Source organism: Uloborus diversus, chromosome 2 (assembly GCF_026930045.1).
Source record: "Uloborus diversus isolate 005 chromosome 2, Udiv.v.3.1, whole genome shotgun sequence".
Taxonomy (NCBI): domain Eukaryota; kingdom Metazoa; phylum Arthropoda; class Arachnida; order Araneae; family Uloboridae; genus Uloborus; species Uloborus diversus.
In genome coordinates, this window is record NC_072732.1 from 169,925,112 (window position 1) to 169,952,136 (window position 27,025).

The 27,025-nt window shown below is 35.3% G+C and overlaps 1 protein-coding gene across 1 annotated transcript in view; it reads left to right on the top strand.

The window, feature by feature from the left end:
- The window catches only part of LOC129216140 (ankyrin repeat domain-containing protein SOWAHB-like), a 257,028-nt gene that overhangs the window by 178,012 nt on the left and 51,991 nt on the right, over nucleotides 1-27,025 (top strand). Inside the window, exons 11-12 of the mRNA XM_054850297.1 lie at nucleotides 22,205-22,277; nucleotides 25,559-25,630. Coding sequence (XP_054706272.1) covers nucleotides 22,205-22,277; nucleotides 25,559-25,630 — 145 coding nt within the window. The remainder of the gene's footprint in view (nucleotides 1-22,204; nucleotides 22,278-25,558; nucleotides 25,631-27,025) is intronic.

Consider the following 27,025-nt stretch of genomic DNA (forward strand, 5'->3'; position numbering starts at 1 on the left):
GACAAACACAACGCTGAATCAATTGAAAAATTATCTAGATTAAACAATGCATAAAATTCTTTAAAAGAAATGGTGGAAATATTTAAAAAATAGATACTAATGAGAAAGTAACACCCTCTTACCATTCGGGAAGTTCACCTAAAGCTATAGCTTGTTTAGCTTAATGGTAAATTCAACACTGACTCTAATTAATACAGTGACACAGGGGAGCCCCCCCCCCAAGAGAAAGGGCACCCCCTCCCCAAAAGAAATTTAATGGCCCTGCTCCCCCCCCCTAGGTGGGCACCCTTGAGTGACATAACAGTGCCCCTTTCCTTTTTAGACATTTGATGAGAAGTGCTTCGTCCAAAATGTTTTCCCAAATTAGGCAACCGTTTTTACTTTTGAAACAACGCTAGAATTAGTTTCATTTTGTATCACTGAATTTAAAACTCAAATCAATACATATTTTAAAATATTTCATCAAACTGAGTTGTTTGCCAATGTTTTAAGTCTCGAACACTAAAAATGCAAGCGCTTTTTTTTTTTTTTTCACTTTTTACCCCTTGTCTATTTCACTACAATTCTGGTAATCTTTCAGAAATAAGCAGGTTTTTTTTTTTTTTTTTTTTTTTTTTTTTAACCTTGTAATTTACACAAAAGAAAAAAAAATCATATTTATTTTTGGTTGATAGAGTCGATAGTGGGCTCTGAAGGTAAGGACAAAAAAAAATTCTCACTTCGAACTTGCAAGCTTGAAAACTTGTAATCTCTAGGAGAAAGAGTTTCTTCAAACTAAAAAGCTTTTTCTTTTCTTTTCCTTTTTTTTTTCTTTTTTAAAGAAAGGAAAAAGTGGTGGGAGGGATTTTTCCTTTTTCAAAGGCCCGCTTCGCGGGCCCCCAAATCTGTCACGGGCCCCTATGCAATGCATAGGCTTGCCCCCCCTTCTCGACGGCCCTGAAACCTGGTATACATTCTACATTATAAAAGAATTTGTGGAGACATTTTAATATTTATTGCAATGTACCGCGTAGTAAGCAGGTTTAATTAAAAAGTAACAAACAAGATTTGATTAAAGCGAACCTGTAAAATGAAGGATTACTTTGGTCACCTGCGCAGCCAAAACTATCCCTCAAAAAAAAGGGGGGGGGGCCGGGTTCAGCAGCCCTTCCAGGTGTAAAAACGCCATACTGGGATCGGCAGTTTGTCGTAAACTAAAGGTTGCGGGGGGGGGGGGGTTCAATTCCCCCTCCCGCAGGTAAGATTAAAACCCCTCCTTTTATGAAAATCTGGACACGGGCCTGGCTGCTATAGTACTATCTCTTGCCCCAAGACAGAGGAGGGGTCCACCTACCATTTGTACTGGTTATCTCCAAATTTTTAATTTTGCCTCTTGCATCCCTTTGCTTCTCACTACCTCATATGGCCATGAGCGGTACTATTTACTCTTTAGAAAAAACTCTTTTTTTAAAAGGTCTTTTCTTAAAATTGTATTGTACGTATTCAAACTAATGAAAAATTTCATGTAAACCAAACGTAATATATCCGTTCAGAATGAATACATCACAGATCATGAGACAGTGACAACTGATTGGAAATATCGGATAAGCCCGAATTACTCTACAAAAAAAAAAAAAAAAAAAAAAGTCACCATTTGTCTCAGTGAGAAAACTGATTTTCAAAGGTATCTCTCAAAATGTTATCTAGTGAATGAAATTTATTTGTCAGGTTCTGAGAACTAAAGTAAAAATCATGGGATATACACTTGGGAGGGGGGGATTGCGGTCTCCTCCTCGAGCCCTTGGTTTTAACGTAGATTTAGATGAGTTCAAAAGAAAATGAATTAAGTTCAGGAGGGCCATGCACAGTGGCGCACACAGGAATTTTGCAAGGGGAGGGTCCAAGATCGAAAGCCTCATTTTCATATTATGACCCAATACGTCGTTAAACATATTGACTTGATTTTGTCGATTCGCGAGAACGGAAAACAGTAAAAAATAAACTATTGAATAAATAATTAGCATTTTGTAATGAAACATACTTAAACAAATTAACAGAAAGCAAAATAATTTTACGCTTTTACTTTTCTTATAGTTAAGAAATGGATTCAGCAAAGCAAATTCATCGTTGTAGAAGCAGCATATGGTTATAGAAGTTCATAGATTATCATTTTAATCTATAAATACTTAACTAAAAACATCGTTATTATAGTGTATTCATTTATAATCACCATTCTACTTCTTTTAGGTCATTTGTTGTAGGAAAAGTGCACAATATTTTTGAAAATCTTTTGGCATAACGATTTTATTTTTTCATTTATTAAAACTGAAATTATTGTTATCTTTGTTTGGAAATATTTTACGTACAAAATACATACTGTTCGACATTTTAAACCGCAACCTTCCTCAAATTTGCGCATGCGTCAGGTCGCTTCTGATTTTATCAAAATAGGGTAGATATTGATAAGAAAGATAACGAATGTGAGGGGGATTTTTATTTTATTTTTTCTTCAACTAGCTGTCACCCCTTTCTAAAATAGAACCGTTCAACGGTGCTAGTCGCGGCTTTCGAGATCAGACAGTAGAACCGTAATCAATCGGGGAAAAAACAAGACCTATGGGAGGGGTCCGGACCCCCTGGACCCCTCCCTTGTGTGCGCCACTGGCCATGCACATCCTCATATCTTGGACAAGCATACGAATTGTACTCAGGACAGGTTCTGGATACCGGAACAAACCATTCTCTCTTCTTTTTTTTTTTTTTTTTCTTCAAGTTTAAACTGCCCAAGTTTTTCATTCTTCCAAATCCTAAATTTTATACCAAAAAAAAAAAAAAAAAAAAAAAGGAAAAAAAAAATGTTCTGCTGTCTTTGAAAAGTATATTAATAATCTTAGCTTATTATCTCCCTTCAAAAATTAATTACTCTTGTAAAAAAAACATAAAAAATGTGTGTAACAATAAGTGGATAAATTTGGTACAGTATTTAGGCTTTAAATTAAAATTAAGCGCACTAAAATCTGTGTAAAGTTGACCACCCTTGTAAGTTGACCACCTGTCTATGTTGACCTCTTTTGTCAGGAACGGAATTAGTCCTATCTTATATAATGAAGGAAAACCTTTGTAACTTGACCACCTGTCTATCTTAACCACTAATGTACGCCAAATTTGGTTTGGAGTATTGTAAAAACCCTTTGTAAGTTTACCTCTTGGTTTATTTTTAAAAACTTTCTTCAGTAAATTATTTTATTTTATTATTTATTAATTTATTATTATTGTATTACTTTTATTTGATAGCTTTCCAAGAATGTTTTTAATGCTTAGATGACGGACTAGCATTTTACTAACTAAACAGCAGCATTCAGCTAATGCTGTTCTTTTTCTCCAAACTTGTTTTTCAATTGTTGTTCTATTTGAGATAGCTTTTTGTACTCTGTTCAATAAAAATAGATGTCAGTAGAAAAGTACAAAGTGTTTTCTTTCAGTTGCAATAGGTTGTGGCAATACTGGAATTGTGCTAAGGCCCGGATCTGTACATTTTGGGCCCACTGCAACAAAATGAGTAGGGCATCTCCCTAGTGGCCAGCAGTGTCTATTTGTAAAGTTAATAAGTCTTAGTGCTAGTTTTTTTCTTCTTTTTTTTTCTTCAATTTCTAGGGCCGTTAGCCCCCTTGAGGAAGTGATCCCCCAGCACTGCGGGTACGCAGATATGGGCTTGCTAAAGAGCCCTTCTGGCTTATTTCAAGTGCAAGGGATTAAGATATAGGACATTTTAATTTAGCCTTTATGAACTGAGAGAGTCAAAACACATTGTTGCTCTTTGTGCTATAAGTGTTACATAAAAAGGCTTCAAAAAGAAAGTTAGTTGAACTTGAAATTAATAAAAAGTATGAAATATTAAAATGAATTGAAAAAGGAGAAAGCCAGAGAAAATTAGCTGGCAGATATGAAATTTCTAAAACTACGGTGTCTAATATAGTTTAAAACAAGGAAAAAATAATACAACTATTTGAATAGTATTTTTAATTATGGTTTCACTTTCAATAATGTTAAACAATGAAAGTTAGTTGAACAGAAAGAATAATGAGGGTGAATTCCTCGAAAAATGAATACACGGTGCCAGAAATGACAAAAAATATTTCAAAAAATCATTACTGCCCTTTATAAGTCGACCACCGGTCTAAATTACCACCAAAGTACTGTACCGCGAGTGGTCAACTTACACAGGTTTCACTATACGCAAAAAATACCTAATATCGATTTTACGTTGCTCTAAAATTTGTTTTTTTTTTTTCAAGGAAAGGGGGTAAAAGGTAAGGGGGGCGACGGATAAGAAAATGTTTGAAATCACTGTTTTAAATATTTATACAGTTTGTACTTTTGTAAATTTTATCTTTGCTAAACGAAAATAGATGATTTGGACGGTGTTATACAAAAATGAGTTACTCAACAAAAATTTTCCAAAAAATAATGAGTTATTCACATAGGTTGGCAGATAAACTGATACACTACGGGGATACAAAGACGATTTCAGCCAAATTCTGAATTAATATGCCATCTATGAAGTTCAGCTTAGAACTCAATTTACTCAAAAGTACTGCTTGGTGGGTTGACCCATTTTTGTGTAACACCGTCAATTTGTTATAATTATAACCGATACTTCAAGTTCTTATTATTTAAAGTGCTGATGACAAAAAATAAATAAAATAAAAAACACATGATGATTGAAAATATTAAACTTACCTAAAAAAAATTCTTGTCACCGTTGGATTTAAAACACATTCAATCCCATTGAGCAGTCCATACGGTGTATAACAAATGACTGGTTTTTTTCCTCGGAGACGAAATTGAGGAGATTTCAAAATTGTCTAATTGGTTGAGATAGTCATGGATCTATATGTTGCAAAGTGCTGGGAAACATAACAAAAAAAAAACGAAGGATGAAAAGGGAAAAAAAAAGTTTTTTAGCAGACGTTTTGCTCCTATACATTCTATTCTTAGGATGGCGCCTTTCTTTTATTTCATTGGAAAAAAGGTTCAACGTAATCTTTTCCCAGACAGTCTCAGATCGTCTCAGATGGCCACAAAAAAAGATCCCCACCCCCAATAAACCTCTTTACCAGAATTCCAGGAAACATTAATCCCGAGCAGATACACGTGGACCCTGAAGGCTTCGCTTCGGACGAAGACCACCCAACAAAGACATTGTTTCGTTTTCCCTACGTAACAAGATACAGTAATAGTTAGGCAAGAACAGAGTAAGGGAAAAGGAGCGGCCGTCCTCCTCTCCCCCCCCCACCCAAAAAAGAGCAGTTCTGGCTGCAGCCCTCGACACAAGAACGGCCGGCCTAGCTAAGAACTTTTTTTAAAAAAATATAATTGAGGAACACGGTACGTACACATTGAATGCACAGAAAACGGCCCGAGCTAAGGACGGCCCATGTGGAATTTTCCACATCTCACACGTGGCCAGTCCGCCCCTGGTTGTGGACCGGTGACATGGTGCATTGTCATCCATAAAAATCCCATCGTTGTTGGGGTACATGAAGTCCATGAATGGCTGCAAGTGATCTCCAAGTAGCTGAACATAAGCATTTCCAGTCACTGTTTGGTTCAGTCGCACCAGAGGACCAAGTCCATGCCATGTAAAAACAGCCCACACCATTATGCTGCCACCACCAGCTTGAACAGTGCCTTGTTGACAATTTGGGTCCATGGCTTCGTGGGGTCTGCGCCACACTCGAACCCTACCATCAGCTCTTAGCAACTGAAATCGTGACTCATCGGACCAGGCCACGGTTTTCCATTCATCTAGGAACCATACGATATGCTCACGTGACCGCGAGAGTCGCTGAAAGCGATGTCGTGCTGTCAGTAAAGGCACTCGAGTCGGTCTTCTACTGGCATAGCCTAAGGAAGACAAATTTCGCCGCACAGTCCTACCGGACACGTCCCTCGTACGTCCCACATTGATTTCTGCGGTTATTTGACGCAGTGTTGCTTGTCTGTTAGCATTCACAATTCTACGCAGACGTCGCCGGTCTCGGTCGTTAAGTGCACGCGGTCGACCACTGCGCTGTCCATGGTGGGATGTTATGCCTGAAATTCGATACTCTCGGCACACTCTTGACACAGTGGACCTGGGAATGTTGAATTCCCTAACGATATCCGAAATGGCATGACCCATGCGTCTAGCTCCAATTAACATTCCGCGTTCAAAATCTGTTAATTCCCGTCGTGCGGTCATAATCACGTCAAAATCTCTTCACATGAACAACTTGAACACAAATGAAAGCTCTGCGAAAGCACTGCGCATTTATACCTGTTCTACGCGATGCTACTGCCATCTGTATATTTGCATATTGCTATCCCATGAATTTTGTCACTTGAGTGTATATGTGCGAACAGTAGCGTAACTAAGGGTTGGCAGGAGTGGCTCTCGCCAGGGGCGCAACAGCCAGGGTGGTTGCATTTCGACTGATTAATAATAATAAGAGGGTTTTTTTTTTATCGTAGAATTTAAAAAATGCTTTAAAAAAAAGAGAAAAAGAAACCTTGCATGAAAAGAGTATGTATATACATATACATAACATCTACTGAGAAGGAACATTGGGCATCAATAAAAAAAGAAAATAAGAATTCTAAAAAAGAAAATAAGAAAAAAAAATGCAATGCTGCCTCCTATTTGTCGAATCAATTAATCAAGATGTTCAAAAAAAATTTTTTGGAGGTCACAATGACCTCCAGTGACTTCCCATGTGGGCGACCCGGGGGGAAGGGGAGGGCGCAATTTCTTTAATTTACAAGGGGCGCTAGACCCCATAGTTACGCTACTGTGTGCGAACTATAGTGTGTGAAAATAAATTTAAGGAGAAATGCTGTAGCTCTGAGAAGAATGAAAAATAGGTAAATAAATTACAATATATATAAAATAGAAAAAAACAATGAGTAGTAGAAATTGAAAAGCGTTATTCAGCAAAGAAGTTACGAACGTAAATAGGGACAGTTAAGGGAAAGGAAGGAAATAAGATCTTCCAATGTCTCATTACTGTCGCGCTTAGTACCAATAACGAGATGAGCTGAAAATGTCTTTTAAATTTTCATGTTACTTTTGTATTTACAACTCCTTTATATGCTTTTTTTTTACCCATACGATTTATGGAATAAAATTTGTAGAATAAGATCAAGTGATAGAGAGAAGTCGATGACTCAGAGAGAAAAACAGTACTTTTCAGGGCTGGTGGATTGCATGTGATGTGTAAGAAAAAGGAGTTCTGGATAATAACAATTGAAGGCTTACAAACAAAAAGGTGGTAGCTCCACTTTCAATGTTTTCATCAGGTCCTCTTAAAGCTTTCAACTCCGAATCACATTTCAAAATTTTTATGACTCCTCTTCTATAACTGTACTTAAGAAGCATACAAGGGGAGCTATTAAAATATGAAAAAGGGAAAAAGTGTAATAATGTTTTAAGCTGTAATGCGGACTTTGTGGAAACATTGAAATTGGAGGTACATCTTTTTGCAGCGCTCTTCAATTATTACTAGAAGAAGAAAAAAAAATCCTCATGGAGACATGTTTGAAACTCCATATACCGTTAAAAAACAAGGAAGGTGAGACAACACATCATTTCTAGAGTAGGGCTTAGAAGATTCTCCCAGTCGGGATTGATTGTACGTACATTTTAAAGTGTATCTTTTGGACAGTGATCGCATTAAGTTTTAAATGCTTAAAAAGAGAAGACTTTGATGAAAACTTTCATTTTTTTTTCAAAAAGGAGAGAATGCGGGCGGTGTCCATGTATCGTTTAAATGACTATCACAACTCATTTATTAGGTCGAAACAAGCAGAGAAGACACATAGCACAGTAGTGGCACCAAAAGTGTAAGACTTCAACAACCTCCCTACCAACTTGTCATTGTTGTGCCGAATCTCTTGGCTGTTACAGAATCGCGTTTCACACTGAGATATGCATATAAACGCACAGATTGTATACAGTTCTTTTGTTTGAAGAATTAATTGGGAACATTTCCCCTTACACATATACATATACACTCAAGAGCCAAAACATTATGACCACCCCTACGTTTTGCAATGAACTCGCCTGGATGACGTGGAAGGCACGTGATCAGGTAGAAGTGGTATTTAATTGCTGCTGTAGAATCTGAAGAATCATTCTTTCACTTACTTCTGTGTGTGATGGGAAAGGCTGCGGATCTAAGCGACGTTGATAGGGGGCAGATTGTAATGGCTCGAAGGCTCGGAACAAGTATTCCAGAAAACACGCGACTTGTGGGTTGTTCACGACCTACAGTTGTTAGTACTTATGCAAAGTGGATGAATGACGTTGAAACCAGCAGTAGATGACACGGTATTGGACGTCCACACGCTATCGAAGAACAAGGTCGTCGGAGACTGTCTCGCATGGTGAAGCAAAACCGGAGCCAGACAGTGGCTCAGCTGACAGCCCAATACAGTGCAGGGTCAAGTAGAATAGTATCGGAGCACACTGTTCAGCGGACGCTATTGTATATGGTGCTACGCAGCAAAAGTCCCACTCGTGTGCCTTTGCTGACCAAGCGTCACCGCCAGCTGTGCCTGCGCTGGGCCCGGGAACATCGCGACTGGTCCATAGATAAGTGGGAGAGAGTTGCCTTGTCAGATGAATCACGTTTTGTCATGCATCACGGCGATAGCCGTGTCAGGATACGCATCTTCCGGGTGAACAGTTGCTCCCTCAATGTACAGTAGATCATACACAGGACAGTGGTGGCGGTATTATGCTTTGGGGGACGATCTCTTGGGCGTCTCTGGGACCCATGGTTGTGGTAGAGCAGACCCTGAATGCTACAGGGTATCTGAACATCATTGCGGACCAGTTGCACTCTTACATGGCCTCTGTTTTTCCAGCTAGAAATGGAATGTTCCAACAGGACAACGCGCCCTGTCACAAGGCTGAAATTGTGTTGGAGTGGTTCGAGGAACATGATGCTGAATTCCAGTTAATGTCCTGGCCGCCTAACTCACCGGATCTCAATCCGATAGAACACAATTGGGATGTCATGGGACGGCAGCTCAGAGTTCAAAGACCACCAATTCGCAATATCTCGGATTTATGTAACAATTGCTTAAACATCTGGTACAATCTGTCTCCGGTCATCTACCAAGGACTTGTGGCATCCCTGCCAAGGCGGGTTGAGGCTGTGTTGCGCGCCAAAGTTGGGTCAACTAGTTATTGACAGGTGGTCATAATGTTTTGGCTCTTGAGTGTATGTCTCTGTGTGTGTGTGCACATCAGGGTTTAATTTGCATGGGAGCTCAAGGTACGCAGCTTCTGTACTTCTTTCTTATTTTTTGCACATTTGTTCATTATTTGAGGTAATCAGGCTATTTACGTTTGAAAAAGAGCTCTGAAAGCTCTAGGACACTCACATTTCTTTTGGCAGAAATTAAGCCCTAGTGCACATAGGTATTGATGCTGCACCCACATCTCTGATTTCTTCAAGTTTCTTATAGAACTCGAAACTAGGTAAGCTCTTTTTCAAGAAAGGATGGCTCTGGATGCGCTGCAGTTGTCAGGTTAATCTTCCCTCGGTTCACCACGTGGACCCCTTACTGCACTTTTTCCCCTCTCCAAAATGAAAAACGGTGCTTCCGAGTCGAATTATAGCTCCTCAAAACCGAAAACCGTCCTTGAGGCAAAAGTGCGGAGTGGAATATAATTTTCCACCGGCTCTTAAAAAGGGATCCCAGCTCGAGTGGGATCTTCCTCCACGGATAGGTATGCGGGAAAGGCGGGTAGTTAATCAAATGATTCATAGTCGTCATTCGAATGCTTTGATGGATGACGCGTTGTGTGTGTATGGATATCCGAATATAACTCCATTCTCGCCACCCCTCTTGGCACCTTCATTGTGATGGATGAAGAAAGACTCTTTAATCCATAAAAGAGCCTTCATCGGACTTGCATGAAAGCGAAAGGGGGGAGCCCCCCTCCCCCCACGAGGTACTCCGCTGGGAGTCGACTCATCGGACATATTTGAACACGGCCGTCAATAGACGGCTAGCATAGGTGGAATTTTCTTTAATTAGTACGGTCGTATTTTTTTCAATTCTATTAAACTCTTCTGTTTGCAATATCGGTGAAAAAAATGCTTTCTTCTGTGCTTTACATACTGTTCTTCTCTAAGAAGAATGCTTAGTTGAACCTGATGCTCCCTGAAAGTTTTTTAATTGAGAGTAATTTGAGTTTTTTTTTGTACCGTGACAAGGAGTTGTTCATAGTATCTACTAGTTCGCCATATTTGAATGTGGCCGGCCGTTGATACGACGTGGTTGAGTGGTGGAATTTTCTTTAAGTAATACGGTCATGCTCTTTTGGGTTCTATTAAACTATTTTCTTGGCAATATCGGAGATGAATATACTTCTGTGCTTCATGTACTGTTCTACTCTAAGAGGAATGCTTAGTTGAACCTGATGCTCTCTAAAAATCTGTTAACTGGGAGTGGTTTGAGTTTTTTTTCTTTTTTTTTTTACTGTGGCAAGGAATTATCCATAGCATCTCTTCGTTGGACATATTTGAACGTGGCTGGCCGTTGATACGAAGTGGGTGAGTGGAATTATCTTCAATTAGTACGGTCGTATTCTTTTGAATTCTGTTAAACTACTCTGTTGGCAATATCGGAGACCGATATGCTTTCTTCTATGCTTCTCATGCTGTTCTACTCAAAGAAGAATGCTTAATTGAACCTGATGCTCTCCAAAAATCTCTTAATTGAAAGTAGTTTGAGAGGGGTTTTTTTTCGAGCAATCCGAATTGATTATCTTCACTTGACTGCTATTGATGTTCCGGTTTCTTTTTCAATGTTCCCACGTCATGATCATCTCTAGTAATATTATAAGGCAATACCTCATCCCTGTTTGTAATGCATTTCAATTGTTAAATATATTTATGTATTTCATTTTACACAAACTGCCGAATGGCAACACCTAATTTTTGAAAAGTAAAAGACGCACGAGATCGTGTTTGATAGATTTTTAATTCGCAACTCCAACGAACTATAGGGGGTACTGTAGTCACTGTCTAATGGCGGACTTTAAAACTAAAACAAACGCACTTGGTAACGAAGAAAAGGCTAAAAGTGTTGTGATTTTTGTTCGTACGTATGCTTTTTTCGTTTTATTCTTTTTAAATTAATTTTCAAAGTGTTGTGGATATTCTGGCCCGCGTAGAAAGAAATGAGAATTCAAGAAGCATTACTAAACGTCAAAGATTAATGCAAACTACGTAGTTCGTAGTTCTAAGCAGCTATTTCCACGATGTTGAATTCGATATTTATCAATTCTTGATAAAACTAAATAATAATTGTGGCCTGACAAGAATAACAATTAATGCTAGAAAATTCAATATGACATTACAAATTGTTATCGAAAGAAGATGATACTTTTTTGCCTTGCTTGGCTAGCGGTTATTGTTTTCCATTTGTAGCTGAGTTATTTATCTCGAATTCCCGAATCGGTTAATTTAAAAATTTTCTGTTTCGATTTTTCTAATTTCTGAGTTACGATTTAATTGTCATGTTATGCAAATCATCAACAAAATTCTCACGGATGTATGGTGGTAGTTTTCTTTTCAGTTGATTGACCATTATTTCTTTTCACTTATCGAATTCTGTAATCTTACTACCATTTTATTCCACTCATAATAAAAATTAAAAATGGTTTAACTAAAAACGCGAAATCTCGCCAAGGCTACTTTGCTCGCACTATACTAAAACTATAACCCTAAACGAATTTGGCGAAACCTCTCAGCTGAGAATAAAAGGAATAAAGTAAATTCTTTCTCGGTTATTCGTTTTGTTCTACGATAATATATTCAAGAAAATATTTTGCATACTGTCCATTCCAACTAAATGCTGCTGTAAAATATGGTAAGTTTAATTAATTTAAGATTAAAAAAAAACCCATATTCTTACAAATTCATACAAAACAATAAAATTTTTTACCTTGTATAACGTTATCCAAGTTTGTTAATCATGAATTTTCGCTTTCACCAATTATTAAGGAAATAATGAAAACTAACATTATTTTGAGAAGCTCGAGAATACTACTAAGGGACGAATTAATTTCTGTAGCTGAAAGCAAACTAAGACACATCGATTGTGTTAATAAATACTCAGAACAAACTGCCTGTGTTTACTTCAACAGACGCATGTGGAACGCAACGTGGCAATGTTTTAGTTTCATTTGCAGTTTTGTAAATCACCGCAAGGTAGCGTATTCGAGCGCTGGAGTTCCGAATTTAATTGAGCGACGTCTTCTTGAGGTGTAACAACGTTATGTGTGATGTTAATAAAGTTTGGTTGATTCTTATAATATAATGGAGTCAAAATTATTTTCGAAATTAGGGAGTTGGTTTATAGCTTCCCGACTTCCTCCTTACCTTAGGTTGGTTTATACCTTATAGTTTAGTTAGTCGACGAAAACTAACCGATGAAGAACGTGCTATCGCACTACTAACGTGCTAAGATGCTATCGCAATTCTGATTGCGAAAATATCTTTTGAATGCAACTTGCCAGCATTTAAATGAAAAGAGCCCGGAGGGCCCATTACCAGACGTAGATGTTATTATTATTATTATTATTTTTTTTTTTTTTGCATGGGTTTCTCCAAGGTATTTACTTGTTGCACATATTTGAATGTGGCCGGCCGTCCATACTACGTGGTGTAGTGGAATTTTCTTTAATTAATACGGTCGTACTTTTTTTTTTGAATTACAGTAGAACCTCGTTTACCGGGCCCTCGATTGTCCCGTTCAAATTTGTATCTTTAAAAAAAATTATTCTCACATAGTTTTAAAATATGATTTCAAGAACTCAAGTACACTAAACATTCACTTTTTGTTTTGATCTATCAAAAAAAAAAAAAAAGCCAAAACATAGCAGGATAATACCTTAGCGTAATCCTGCTTTATTCAGACCCCACAAGTTTTTGAATCAGAAGTTTCTGGGCCAGTTCCTTGTTAAGAAATGGCGATATTTAAAAATATATTTTTAATGTCCTCTAAACAATTCGATGTAATTTTCATACAAAACGTTTTTTTGACACGTCAACGATTTGTTTACGTTATATGCTCATCGTACATATGAACACAACCCGTCATTACGGGCGCGCTTGAGTGGATATTTAAAAACATTAGTAGATTAGTACGGTCGTACTCTTTTGACTTGCATTCAACTATTTTGTTGGTATTATTGAAGATCAATATGCTTTCTTTTGTGCTTCAATACTCTTCTACTCGAGCTAAGAAGAATGCTTAGTTGACCTTGATGCTTGCTAAAAATTTATTAAGTGAACTGGTCGATTTTTTTTTTTTTTTGACGTGGCAAAAATTTGCTTGTGTTATTTACTCTTTGAACACATTTGAGCATGACCGTCATTAGGGCTTACTTGAATGGATTTTTTTTTCTTAATTAGTACGGTCCTACTCTTTTTCAACTAATCTGTTGTCATTATCGAAGATAGACATGCTTTCTTCTGTGTCCTGCATACTGATCTACTCTCATTAAGAAGATTGCTTTTTTTAAACTACCCGATGCTAGCTAAAAATAAGCTTTAACTGTGAATGATCTGAACTTTTTCAGCCATGGCAAAGATTTGTCTTCTGTTGTAAGTAACTCTTGGGAGACAAAATGGCTGTGCCTCTGCTGCGTAAAATGAATTCATTGTTTATAATATTTTTACCATGCACGCCAAAGGCACCGACCGATCCCTTATGATTTTCTAAAATTCCAAGAAGTATTTTCCTATTGAAAAGAAAGAAGCTCCGCGGGTAGCATATTAAAATAATGATAAAGCCGACAATCAACTGAAATAAAGCACCGATGAATAAAAGTGAAAAAAATGCCAGGGGTACGGAGTCGGAGGCTTTCTATTTTCATTAGTCGTAGTCGGCTATTTTCAATGAATAGACTTATGTAGCCCAAATGTTTAATCAGCCTTTCCCTCCTCCCTACATTAATGAATACTCTACTTCTTTTTTACTCTGAAATGCTAAATTTTGTATGTCCTACAATTGTCTGAAAAAAGAAAAAGGGGGAAAAAAGGAAAGAAAGGGGGGGGGGGAATGCTGTTGGTAAAATCTATAAACACTAAAAAAAGCAAAAACAATGATAATAACAATTTTGGTGTTATCAAGTATGATTTTCTTTGACTCCAAATGTTCAGTTAATTTCCCCGCGGTTTACTTTTTTCAAGTTCTTCGTTTTTTGAAACAAGTCTGATATCTTAGTGCCTTTTATTTTTAGTTTCTTAAATGAACTCTTTTGCGTGTTTTGGTTTAAGTTTCCATATGTAGCGCACGCAATTTTGGTAATATACCAACTTTTTGGTTAGCATTACTACTCATCGCCACTAATCGGTGTCGTACTGTTTTTGATTTGTAGATTTTTTTAAAATTTATTTTATTTTATTTTTATTTATTTATTTATTTATTTTTTTGATGCGGTTGACTCGGGAGAAATAAGCTGGTAGAAGAATAGACTCAAGTAGTCATATTTCGTCCCCAGTAAGTTCCTCTGGTCTAACACTAGGTTTCGCCACTGGTGATGTTTTTTATTGGTTGCAATCAAGAACACTATTTATTAGTGGAAGTTTCACCAGTCTAGTCCTCTGCGTTGCTGTTTGGGAGCACTTATTCTGATTTTTGAAAACGTGAGTTATCGTAGTACTATTTGTAAATGCTCTTACGGATTTCTTCTCCTGTGTTTATTTAGTTGTAGTTGACGTATTCTTTTAGGATAAGCTATAAACTTAGTGGTTTGAGCGTTTTGCCATGTTTGGTCCACTTCACGTAGAGCAGGAAGCTACTATATTGGCTGATAGGATGTTCCTATTTTCATCTTCAACAAAAACTCAAGTAAAAGAGGATGATGCAGAGTATCCTATATTCCTGAAACCTTTTTATGAAGACTGCATTGAGAAATATCGGTGCGTTTCCCTCAATGAGCCTCTGGGAACGACGAAATGTGCTCCCGAGCGTAGAACAAAAGAAGAAAAAAATCATTTGTGACGTTTGTTTGGAGGATTCAAAAATCATTCGTATAAATGTTAATTTAATATTTTGTACTACAAATTCACTATTTGTGATGTTTTTCTTTAATACAATTGTTAATCTATACATATTATTATTACCTGGTTTTTAAAACATTATTACCTCTTTTGCAAGGTGTATTAGAAGGGGGACGAAAATAGGATTACTATTTCCAATTCTGGTAAAAGTGCGTTTTTTTTAACAAATTTCTTGAATTTGCCAAAATATTTGCTGTAAATTGTTGGTAGCCAAGAAAAAAGAACAGTTTGATAGCTGAGAGTTTAGGGTTAGTAAAAATGGAGTGTTATGCTATCATACAGCCAGTGAAACTATTCAATTACTGCATGAGGCATTTCCTGAGCGATAAGAATTGGCACATTAGATCGTGTGATTTAACATCATCATATTTCTTCTTCTGGGGTTAATTTAAAGTCAAAATTTATGTCAACAAGCCCACAATTACCCTTGCATTACTGTATTACGATATCGAGCGCCAATAACAGTAAACTGCTTGACCAACCTAAATTTTCATTATTTTTGAAATAATTCTTCAATAATAAAAACGCGTTATAGAATCGAAAACGCTCCATTTTTAATAACCCTCGACTCTCAGCTGTCAAATTGTTTTTTTTTTTTCATGATTACCAACAATTTACTGCAAAAATGGCGGCAAATTCAAATCTTGCGTTAATTTGGGGACACCCTTTACATATATTGGTTAATTGATCGAAACATATAATATTCAGAAAGCAAAAACTTCAAGGGGAATAAAACATGGCGCCTTTACCGTTAATGTAAGGTAAAATACACTGTTCGTTAAGTTAAAAGTATTTCGAATTTGGATTTTAAACATCCATTGTAAATGAAAATTCCACATTTAGCTTTCTATTGCTGTATTACTTTTCGGATTTGTATGGATTTTCTTAGTGTCTTTGCCTTGTATCGCCAAAATGTTGTGATACTTAAAAAATGGATTTAGACTTAAAATACAAAATTGTTTGGAGAACCTAGAAAATGAAACATTTTAGTTGGGGGGAAAAAACTCTGTCAACGGAGATGCGAAGTTGCTACGAATGTTTTTATTTAGGTATGCAGACCACCTTCCGCCATCTATCGGTGGGGATATGAGATTTTTTTTTTAGCCGATTCGCACTTCAAGGTATAGTATAGTATTCGAATAAGAGAAATCGTTTTTGATTGTTTTTGCAATTTTAAACATCAAATTGCGTTAGAGGTCAAATGCAAAAACGGATTTTTTTCGTAACTATATAAGTTAAGTTTGTTATATTTGGTGCTTAGTTTAAAATATCTTGTTATCTAACTCTTGAATTTTTCTTCTTTTTGTTGGTTGCATTTAGAAGTAGCGATAAAAGCAATAGATAACTCAAATGAATTTTATTTTGTTTGTGAAGTAATAAAACCTGTGAAGTTGACCACCCTTGTAAGTTGAACACCTGTCTAAGTTGACCGCTTTTTTGAGGAACGGAATTAGCCCTTATCATATAAATCAACCTTTGTAAGTTGACCACCTGTTTAAGTTGACCACTAAAGTAGTGCACCGCAGGTGGTCAACTTACACAGGTTTCACTGTTTACGCTTTATTAGTGTATCAAAATATGAAAAATAATTTTGGTTCTGCTTTGTAAGCAATACTTTTCTTGTAGAGCAATAAAATATTTGCGATCGTAAAATATTGAGAAAAGTCCTTATGTCGAACACTGCTCACGTAAAACACGTTTACGTACATATTTACCAGAAGTACAGGACAGCATTTTTGCTATTTAATATTTTAACCGGATTTCTAGAAATCAAATATGCCTCTCTCAGCTGAAGAAATACTCGTATATGGTTAAAATATAAATAAACGAACAATTATAATAGACAATTATAATAAAGCAGCTAATATATTTTTCTCCACTTCAAAAAATCTTTAATTGCTTTCAAAAAAAAAAATAAGCTCATTAAAAATATAATGTAAAAAAAAAATTGTTTTTTCCCTGTTACCGAAAGAAAAAAAAATTAACAAATACCCTTTTAAAATAAATGAAAAACAACAAAATGTCAACTTAAAAAAAAAAAAAAATAATAATTTTCACTATCAAAAAAAAAAAAAAAATCGTCTGGCATATCTTTATGTAGAAACGAAAGACTCCGAATTTTTCCGCCAAATACTAAACACATAAAGTAAAACTTTAGCTTGAAAATTCAAACAAATCATACCAACAATAATTATTTCAAAGTAAAAACCATGGCGTCGGAGTCGTATTTCATTTTGGGATGTCGGAGTTGGAATCGAAGACTAAACTTTCAAGAGTCGGTGTTAGTCCTTTCCCCTCCGTGTCTAAATTTTCACCAAAGCTATGGAGTCGGAGTCGTGGAATTGGGAGTCCGACTAATTTTTGGGTATAAGAGTCAGGTTCGGAGTTGACTGCCCTAAAATTCTTGGAGTCGTATTCGGGAGTTGGTCGACAAGAGCTATTTTCAACAAAATTAGTTTGCAGTAAATTCGCCCTCAAGTGCGAGATCTATATTGAGTTTTTGTTTCGCTATAGGAGCCTATTTGAAGGGATTTGAACTGTTCAAAATTGAACGGAAACTTGTTCAAATCAAAAAGATAGTTTCTATACATGGGCTCTTCTTCAAAAACTTCTTCCTACAAAGTTTGCTTGAAGAAAATTTGCCTCTAAGTTCGAGATTTATATTTGCCTTGAATTTTCCCTAATGTTAAATTTTTTTAAACGATTCAAAATTGAACGAAAAATTGTTCAAATCATAAAGTATGGAAGTGAGGCGTCCTCGCCAAGATCTTTCGAACAAAAAAAAAAAAAGGTTGGAATCAGACTATTCACTCAAAAGTTATTAGGGGGAGGGGGGCAGACAGACAGAACGACAGACATTTTCCTTCATCTCAATAATATATTTTCCAATTTTTAATTTTTCTATATTTATTTAAATATTTTATTTATTTTTAACCTTTTTTTTCCCCGCGATATTTTAAAAATGCATTAAGCTTTCTTTTATGTTTTCTTCTTCTTTCTCTGACTTTTACTGGGAAAATAGACTAAAAAAGGCTGTGTCTGCTCATTACTCTGCCCCCCTCCCCGCAAAAAAAAAAAAAAAAATAATCAAATGTGTTTAGAAAACTGCTATAACATTTCTTTACGAAATTCGTGTTGCAGATCCTAATCCTCACCAAATTGCGAGGATTTGAAATGTTGCTTTACCGTAAATGTTGCTTCCGGCAAAGATAAGGTGCAGTGTAGAAATGCAAACGAACAGGATTGATGGGATGAAATGTGTTGGACAATCTTGATCCATCAAAAATAGTGTTTCAATTTGATACGTTATCAGCGTCTATTGACTAATATTAACTGCAAATATTCAATCATGGTAAATTTTTGTTTTTCATTATTTGTTAACATTGTATTTATTTCCCTTTTTTAAACGCACTAAAACTTGTAAATAATTTTTTTTTGTGCAGAAAAATCCCTGTAAAAAATAATGAATAATGTTTTGTTTCCTTGATCTGCAATTTACTTCATGAAATTATTACGAAATTTTCCTCCTTCGAAAAATACATTTTCATTCGATTCGTTGTCGGCAATTCTTGATCATTAGTAATTAAAAGTACTAAATCACGATTAATATTTTGTATTTCATAATTTGTTTACGATTGTATTTAACTACGTTTCAGAAGCGTGTTAAAACTTGCTAATAAAGTCTTTTTCTGCGGAGGAATTTCTGTAAAAAACAATGAAAAAATTTAAAGTTGTTTCCTTAAGCTAAAACGTATATCCATCAATTTGTTATAAAATCGCTACTAATTTGTAGGTAAAAGGATAGTATCAAGAATTGGGACGTTTTTTCAAGTTGTTATGTCAATGTGTAAAACATAGTTTTATCATTGGAATCAATCCTGTCTAGTTTTCGTTCTTAGTGTTAAGGATTAAATTCACTTTATCTTTACTAATAATAAAGCTGAAAGTCTCTATGTCTGGATCTCTGGATTTCAGAGCGCCTTGACCTTTCGGCCGATTTTCATGAAATTAGGTACAAAATTAGTTAGTAGAGTAAGGGTGTGCACTTCGAAGCGATTTTTCGAAAATTCGACTTTGTTCTTTTTGTATTCCAATTTTAAACCCATTTTACCGAGCGAATTACCATAACATGGACGAGTAAATTATCATAACATGGAAGAGTAAATTATATCATGGACGAGCAAATTGCCATAACGTAGACGAACAAGTTAATGTATTGGACGTATTGGCGCGAAATTCATCATCCATTATTTGCAAATATACGATTGAACCAAATGACCTTTTAATATTCTACTACGGGCAAAGCGATGCAGGTACCACTAGTACTTAATAAATTCTTCCTCTTATTTTTCCGATTTTGAAAGAAACTGGAACATCATTTTACTCTTCTTAATCTGCCTTCGATGAAATTTCCATTTAAAAAATTCAAATTTATTTGAACGTTTTAAATCAAAACGACCTCGCATCTTGTTTTTACAATGATTCCATTCTTTCCCGTCTAATCACATTTAACTCACGTTGTTTCACATTTCGCTTGAAATTTTTATCGCGGCCCTCCTCCGTGCCCAAAGATCCATCGGGAAAAGATCGATCTGCAACGAAATGGAAACGGGGAAAAGGGCCTTAATTTCGAAGCAATACCATTCCATCTTTTGTAAAATTTGATATTCAAGCTGTTAAGTATATGAACTCTGCTGCACTTTCTTCGCGGGGAAACATCTCCCCTGTCGTGATCGAATCCTTCTCCGTGTCTTCGATTGCAGGAAAGAGGGCCTCGTGTATACATTAAGGACCATCTGTTCGCCCCTCTGTGCGAATATGCAAAGCGATCCCTGCCTGGTAACTCCAGCTTGGAAAGAGTTGCGCGCGTATATATTAAAACAAAAGCCAGTACCGCACACACACACATAATATCGTGGAGATATATATCTATCAGAATAGATAGATATTACTTTAAATTTATTAAACGGTTCTCCGGCACACTTTCGCCTCCAGTTTACACGCCGATTGTTGGCCCGAAGTTCGAGGAGACTCTTCGTTGCGACAGCTGGCACCGCACGATTCGGGCTCTGAAGAGGAACATGCAGATTTCGTTTCTCTCACACCCCTCGCATCTATTTATTTCTCGAATCGATGCCGTTTGACTTTCAAAAGAGGGGGCCCCCGTTTTCCTTCGGCGGAAAATTTCCACCTCGTGTCCTGACAGATGAAGAAAATTTTATTTTACATATTGCTCAGCAAAAGTCTCACTTCTTTGAATCCTCTTTGCGGAAGGACTTATATAATATGGATATAGACAGCGCGGGAATTGTGTCTTGCTCTGTGCCTTCCCCAATCTTCGGGAGGATTCATTGAGAGATTTGGCGTGCCCGGCCCCCGTTCTTCGGTCTTTGAATATATATATTCAGAAAAATCTCTTTTCCCCATTGCGCACTGCCGAGAAGAGCTTTCGTTTTTGCCACTTCTTTTTGTGTAGCTCACTCGTCAAAGTTTTGTATTCCTCTAAAACTGAAGTTCCGTTTCGTGATGCTCGTGTGATTGCTTCCTTTGAGAGTTGTTGAATTTATTTCGTGGTATTGCAATCTTTTGGCTGTTGAGACCGCAACATTTTTTACAGTCAGAGAAGTTTGCTTAAACGTTACTTTTATAGAATTAACCGATCCCCCCCCCTTTTTTTTTGTTTCGTGGATAATGTATTACTCGTATCGTGCGAATTTATATCCGAATATCTGATTATCAACTTCATTTCATAAATAGTTGTTTACAAAATTCGAATCTTTTATTCACTCAGTCTATCATTTGTATTCATCAAAAATTTAAGTTTACTCTTCCGATCGTTCCTTTCCTGATAATAAAAATTTATTTTGAAAATGTAATCTTTAGCGTATTGAAATTACAAAATTAACCCACAAGAAGTCTTCTTAAACATAATATTAAAGATCTATGTAAAACCAAAAAACTTTATCTGTTTGGTTTAATAATTTTGTTTAGTTTTATTTGTTTATTTATTTATTTATTTTTGTATGGATAATCTCGCACGCTCGTATGTGGCGAACTTGTAGCCGATTATATGTCTATGGCAAGCACGTATACTACGAAGGGGTGATAAGTGCGATCGCCCTTCCCGCGAGAGACTTTCCATTGATAATTTTTCGTTATTGAAGTTCAAAAGACGCAATTTTAGGCGATCTTTGATAATGTTAAAAATAGGGGAAAGAGGTTTAAGACTCATCCCCGGATATAGTTTTGAGATTTAAGTTCGACACATTTGTGATAAACATTCGTAAATCAGGATACGTAATGAAGGAAAAGTAATAAAAATCAAATCGCCCTTCCCTTGAAACATTTCTGGTTCCGCTAGTGGCTCTGGTAACTGAATTATTTGCCCTAAATTTTTCCTGTCAGAAATAATTTTTACTGCTCTAAATTTCACTTAGGTTTCTTGAAAAAAAAGAAAGAAAAAAGGGGAGGGGGGAAAGCAATAATTTTGTTTCCCTCTTTGAGGCAAGCAAGAATCGTAGTTTTTCCAGAAATTTTCGTTTTGATTTTGTGATGCAGCTTTGTGTGGTTGCTAAGCTCCTTCTTATTTAGGGTAAATTATTTCCTGCCTTCTCAAAAACTCCTTTCTTGTCCATGAATTTTTATAGTACAAATTACTACAAATACCTTACTACAAATACTACCTTGTACAAATTAATTAACGCTAAACTGGTGAGAGATTTTTAAAAATAAAACATTGGGTTTCCTGAGAAGTGTTTTAATTTTATCAAATTGTAATATACTTTAGTGTGTATAATCATTTAATGTGTATTTTCCTAGGCTTTAATTATTGATTAAAATGTCTCTTACTGATACTTAAATAAGATTAAAACTGTAAGTAGGCATTGAACGTTGGTTTTATCTTACTGATTTACGCGTTTATTTCGGTTTTTGCCAATCTTGAACCGGAAATGAATCGGTTTTTAAATTACCCACAAAGCATAACTAAACTAGACATGAGTTATGAGATAGTATTTCTAACAACGAGTTTCAAAAACTAAAGCCTATGTATTTTCAAAAGTTTTTAACTTTATAGATTTTTTTCGTCCCACTTTTAGGGTTACACTCCTTTGCATTTAGCCGCAATGTTTGGCAGAGAAGAAATTATGGAAATTCTAATCAATACTTATGGTAAGTTCGTCTAATGTATTATGATTGTTTTAAAATTCTTATTTGTTTTGTTCATACTCTGAAATAATACTTGTTACTTGAGGTGAGTTATTTAATTAATAGATTTTACTTATTGATTTATTTCTACTTTTAAAGAAAGAATGTTTCATTTAGTGGATGTTGTAATCACTTTCTGTTCCTGACTGACTCGTGATCAATCAGAACCAGGATACATCGCAGTTTAATATCGACGTTGCATTTGCTGCTTTAAAAACAAGGAGGTTCCGTCATATTGCCTAAACTTCATCGAGTTCATTACACTGATCTGCATACGAACTGAAACAAAGGTTCTTTAGTCTAGACTAGACCGTCTAAACCAGTTCAAACTCTGTAAACCATTAGTTATTAATCGTTAGCATGAACGGATCAACTTTGACAAGAGTATTATTGGTGCATCAGTACACTATTACTAATTCCAAATCCTTCAAAAAAAAAGGGGGGGGGGGTCGTTCATTTCTTAGGAGATTGTACTGTATTGTTCCTTTTAAAGTCTCAGTCTTTTAAATTCGTTCGTTCATGGGCAACGCATCTCTAATATATATTAAGCAGACATAAGTTATTTAAAAATAAAACATCCTACATGTATATACGTTTTGCTATTCGTCTGTTTTTGTTAAACGCTAACTCCCCTAGCTATAGCTACAAGTGCCTGCCTCCTTTTAACGGTCGTAAAATTAAAAAGGCACCCTGCAATATGTCTGGAAAGTCACACCGTATCGCTTATATCTCGACGTAGAGGAGCCATAAAATAAGTGTCGATGCAGCAGACTGCATTTTACGAGAGATTCCATAAAAGTAAGAAATCCGGGGATGTTTATTTCTATGGCCGCATGGCGATTGTAATCGTACTTAAAGTACCTACCTATTCGACGAGACTTAAAATTGCCCTTTTATCTTTGCAGTTTAATGTGCGATTGACTTTAAAATCTATTAGCATACGCAATAATGATCGAAGTTTTAAGTGAGGTTAAGACGTTCATTGCCTTACGTTTCGGAATAGAATAAGGGAGAGAATAATGGCTGTGTATATTTGATGCACCATTTACGATAAATAATACTTGGTTATGGTTACTCTATTTCGCACCGCTCTGTATTGGTTAATTGAGGTAAAAATGGGGGTCTTTCCTTCAGTCAAAAACTACTTTCGACTCCTTTTAGTCACTGAAATTTATAGGATAAGCAAAAAAAAAAAAAAAAAAAACATACATGAAGCCAAAAAATTCTTTTATCTCCCCAACGTTTAATTTTTAATTAATTTTTTTAGATGTCAGATTTCTAAAACAATGCTTCATCGTGTGACGTCGCAAATGAAGACAGTCACCTTTAATCAGAGCGCGTGGTTGTCTTTTGTGGCAAGATTTTTGGGCCTTTTGGTGATTTTTCACTGCGAGCAATTATTATTAGAGGATCTAGAATTGTTAGTTAAATAAAATAATCAGGTGAAGTTTGGCAATGTCCTGAAAAATTTTTCTGGTAACCCTCGGGACTTGTTCGCTTGTGACGTCAGCAGCAAAAATGAAAATTGCGATTTTAAGATTATTTTTTTTTTAAATGAAAATATTACAAAATTAAGAAAAAAAAAGTAACACACCTCATGTTTTCGACCATGCTCTTTCAGGAAAAAATATTTTTGAAAAAAGAAAAAAAAGAACTCAATTAACTTATTTTTATTTATGTTAAACTAATCGTTCCATGTCCAGTGTCTAATGGGAAAAAGAGGTAAAACTACTCAGCATTATTTCTGCTTCAGCCGTTCATTTCCGAAAACCCTAATAAATTTAGTCTTTGGTTGTGAATGGATAAAATACTAATTCATTTTTTCAGTGTCACAAAAGCTTTTTCATTTAGCTATCTATTGTTTTCTACTTTCTGATTTATGTGGAAATAAAACTCGAAGCCATCTCACTTTTTTTAAAACTTATCTCAGTCATCCCGATGATTTTTAAGGGCTCTTTTTCTTTTTTGAAGTTTTTATGCACGCGTCTTATCATTCTTTTTTTAGTATGATGACAGAGCAAGTGACTTTCTTCCACCATGCGATGATAAAGTTCGCATAAAATGAGGTTAAAATAACCATTTATTGTTTACTCTAGAACAGGAGTTTCGCGATAAAATACACTGAAACAATTGTTTCAAAAAATTTCAAAAATAATGATTAGTAAAGAATAGTTTGCTGATTTTTTTTTATTTCTTTGTTCATTTTTTATGGTTCATGTACGTGATGAGCGTTATTAGTGTTATTTTTACAATTTTCTTTGAATTTGTATTGCTTTGAGTAAGTGAAAGTTCTGTATGAGAGAGTCACCGTGACGTTAGGTTTGACGAAAATTGAACCACCAAAAAGAAAAGAAAGAATGAAAAAAAAAAAAAAAAAAAAAAAAAAAAAACAAAGAAGTACGAATTTCCTGAAAAAAAAAGTTTAGTTCTTAAAAAATATTGATTTGTACGCGTTGCGGGTATATGACCGTACAGTTACATAACGCAGCACGTACAAACAACTATTTTTTAGTGCAATATATATATATATATATATATATATATATATATATATATATATATATATATATATATATTATTTGGCTAAATATATATATATATATATATATATATATATATATATATATATATATATATATATATATATATATATATATATATATATATATATATATATATATATATATATATATAGATAGATAGATATTAGAAAGCTGATGCTTAATATTATGCTACATAATGCCACATATATTCAAATAGGTCAAAATTAAAAACCGAAGTTTAAAATTCCTGGAATGAAGTACAAATATGATGTCTAAAAGCGTCACATCCGTGCAAACAGATTGAGTACAAAACAATCTTTTATTTTAAAGAAATACTTAATGCCAGCAAAATAAGCGTTTGGATAGTGTTTGTTGTTAGGATCACATTTGTGTTGAGTTGGGGGTACATTGGGATTTTAAAATTATACTTCATACCACTGTTTTCGCAAAATGCGAAAATACCATCTAAGTTACAAAATAAAACAAGCCACTTTCTTTTTTTTTCTTTTTGGCTTAAATAATGAAAAGGCGTACGATTCAAAAGAAGAAGCAAACATGGCGATATTCAACTTTATCTTACTATAAATCTTACCAAAGATGTTTAAATTACTATTAAGTTCAACAATACCTGGTCTTATCTCCCCCCAATAAGCGGATTTTTGTAGGGAGGGAGGAACTGTTAAAGTTGTAATTTTGTTTCAGGTGCTGATCCGAGTATACGAGATTACAGCGGAAAGCGTGCTCTCCATTATTTGCCCAAGAGCCAGGCAGAACGTAAGAATTGTTCCCTTTCCAAAGATGCATGTTTAAGAAATTCTCTTCGCTTGCCTCGATGCTTGCATCACTCCCTAATAAGAAAATCTCCATCTCACAAATTGGCTAAACTTTTTAGATCTTTGCCTACCAACTCTAGTTCTGCTTTGTGATGGTTCTGTGCACTAAATCTTGCATGTTCACTGTTGCTTTTTAACTTTTTAACGATGATTCTTGGTTTTCTTCGGTTGCTTTTAAGGTAGCCCTTAGTTTCATTGATGGAAATTTTCTTTGGATTTAATTTGAAAAATTTTATTATTGTTTGTATTTTTTGTCTTTTTAAATTTTTGTGCATTAAAATATATGCCACTGTGTAATATTATGATCGTTGGCTTTCTTTTAATTTAATATGCGTTTCTATTTTTGGTGTTTTATAAAATAATTTTTCTTTAAAGAAAACTTTTTTTCTTTGCTTTTTAGTGTCATTTATTGAAGTGTACAAGCATATGTCACGTTTCTTTTTTTCTTAAAAATGTACCACTTTACAGGACAAATAGTAATCTAAAATAAAATTATTGAAAAAAAGGTCAAGAAATACTTTTCCGGCTTTTAAAGTACTTATTTTCTTTCTTTGAGAGTTTTCATTATGTTGCACTTAGAAACCTGTTACAGGTTGCAGTGGAAGGTAAGCTAAAGAGACTCTTGACTGTAACTGTTTGTCATTAGTTCCCCAAAATGTTACTTAAATTCATAATCTCAATAAATGATGTAACATACTATGTACTTTAATAAAATCAAGTACGTTTTTGTATGTAAAATGTTAGTTCGTCAATAGTAAGTGCTTATTATAATTATTTTATTTATTTATTTACTTTTGAGGCAGCTGCAGTTCTGTGTGATCTTCTTTTTATAGGAAAAGCCCCCACCCCCCTCCCCCGCTTATTATTCATCTCTTTTCAGAAATGTTGTTCAGAATGCTCGTACAAGATACTTAATTATTACTCATCCGGATGAAAACTTTTATGTAATGAATACTCCCAAATATTCCAGTTATCCCTGCAATGTATTTTACTTCTTCATGACGAAGTAAAAACATTTTATACTTTTTTTTTCATCCGTTTTAAATGAAATTCAATTATTACAGTTCTGTAAAAGAAGCAGTCGGAAACTTTGTACAATGAAATGAGTAAAAATCTGTACATCAGAGCCAGAAGGACATAAATCACTTTATGATAACTTTGCAGGAGATAGGTAAATCTTTTTTCTGGCGCATGTAATGGATGGCATGCTCGCTCTTTTAACTCTAGTAAAAAATTGAAAAGGATTTTTTTAAAAAGAATTACGTTCACATGGCTCGATGCGGACAGAAGCGTAATAACAAGGGGTTGGCAAGAGTGGCTCTCGCCAAGGGCGCAG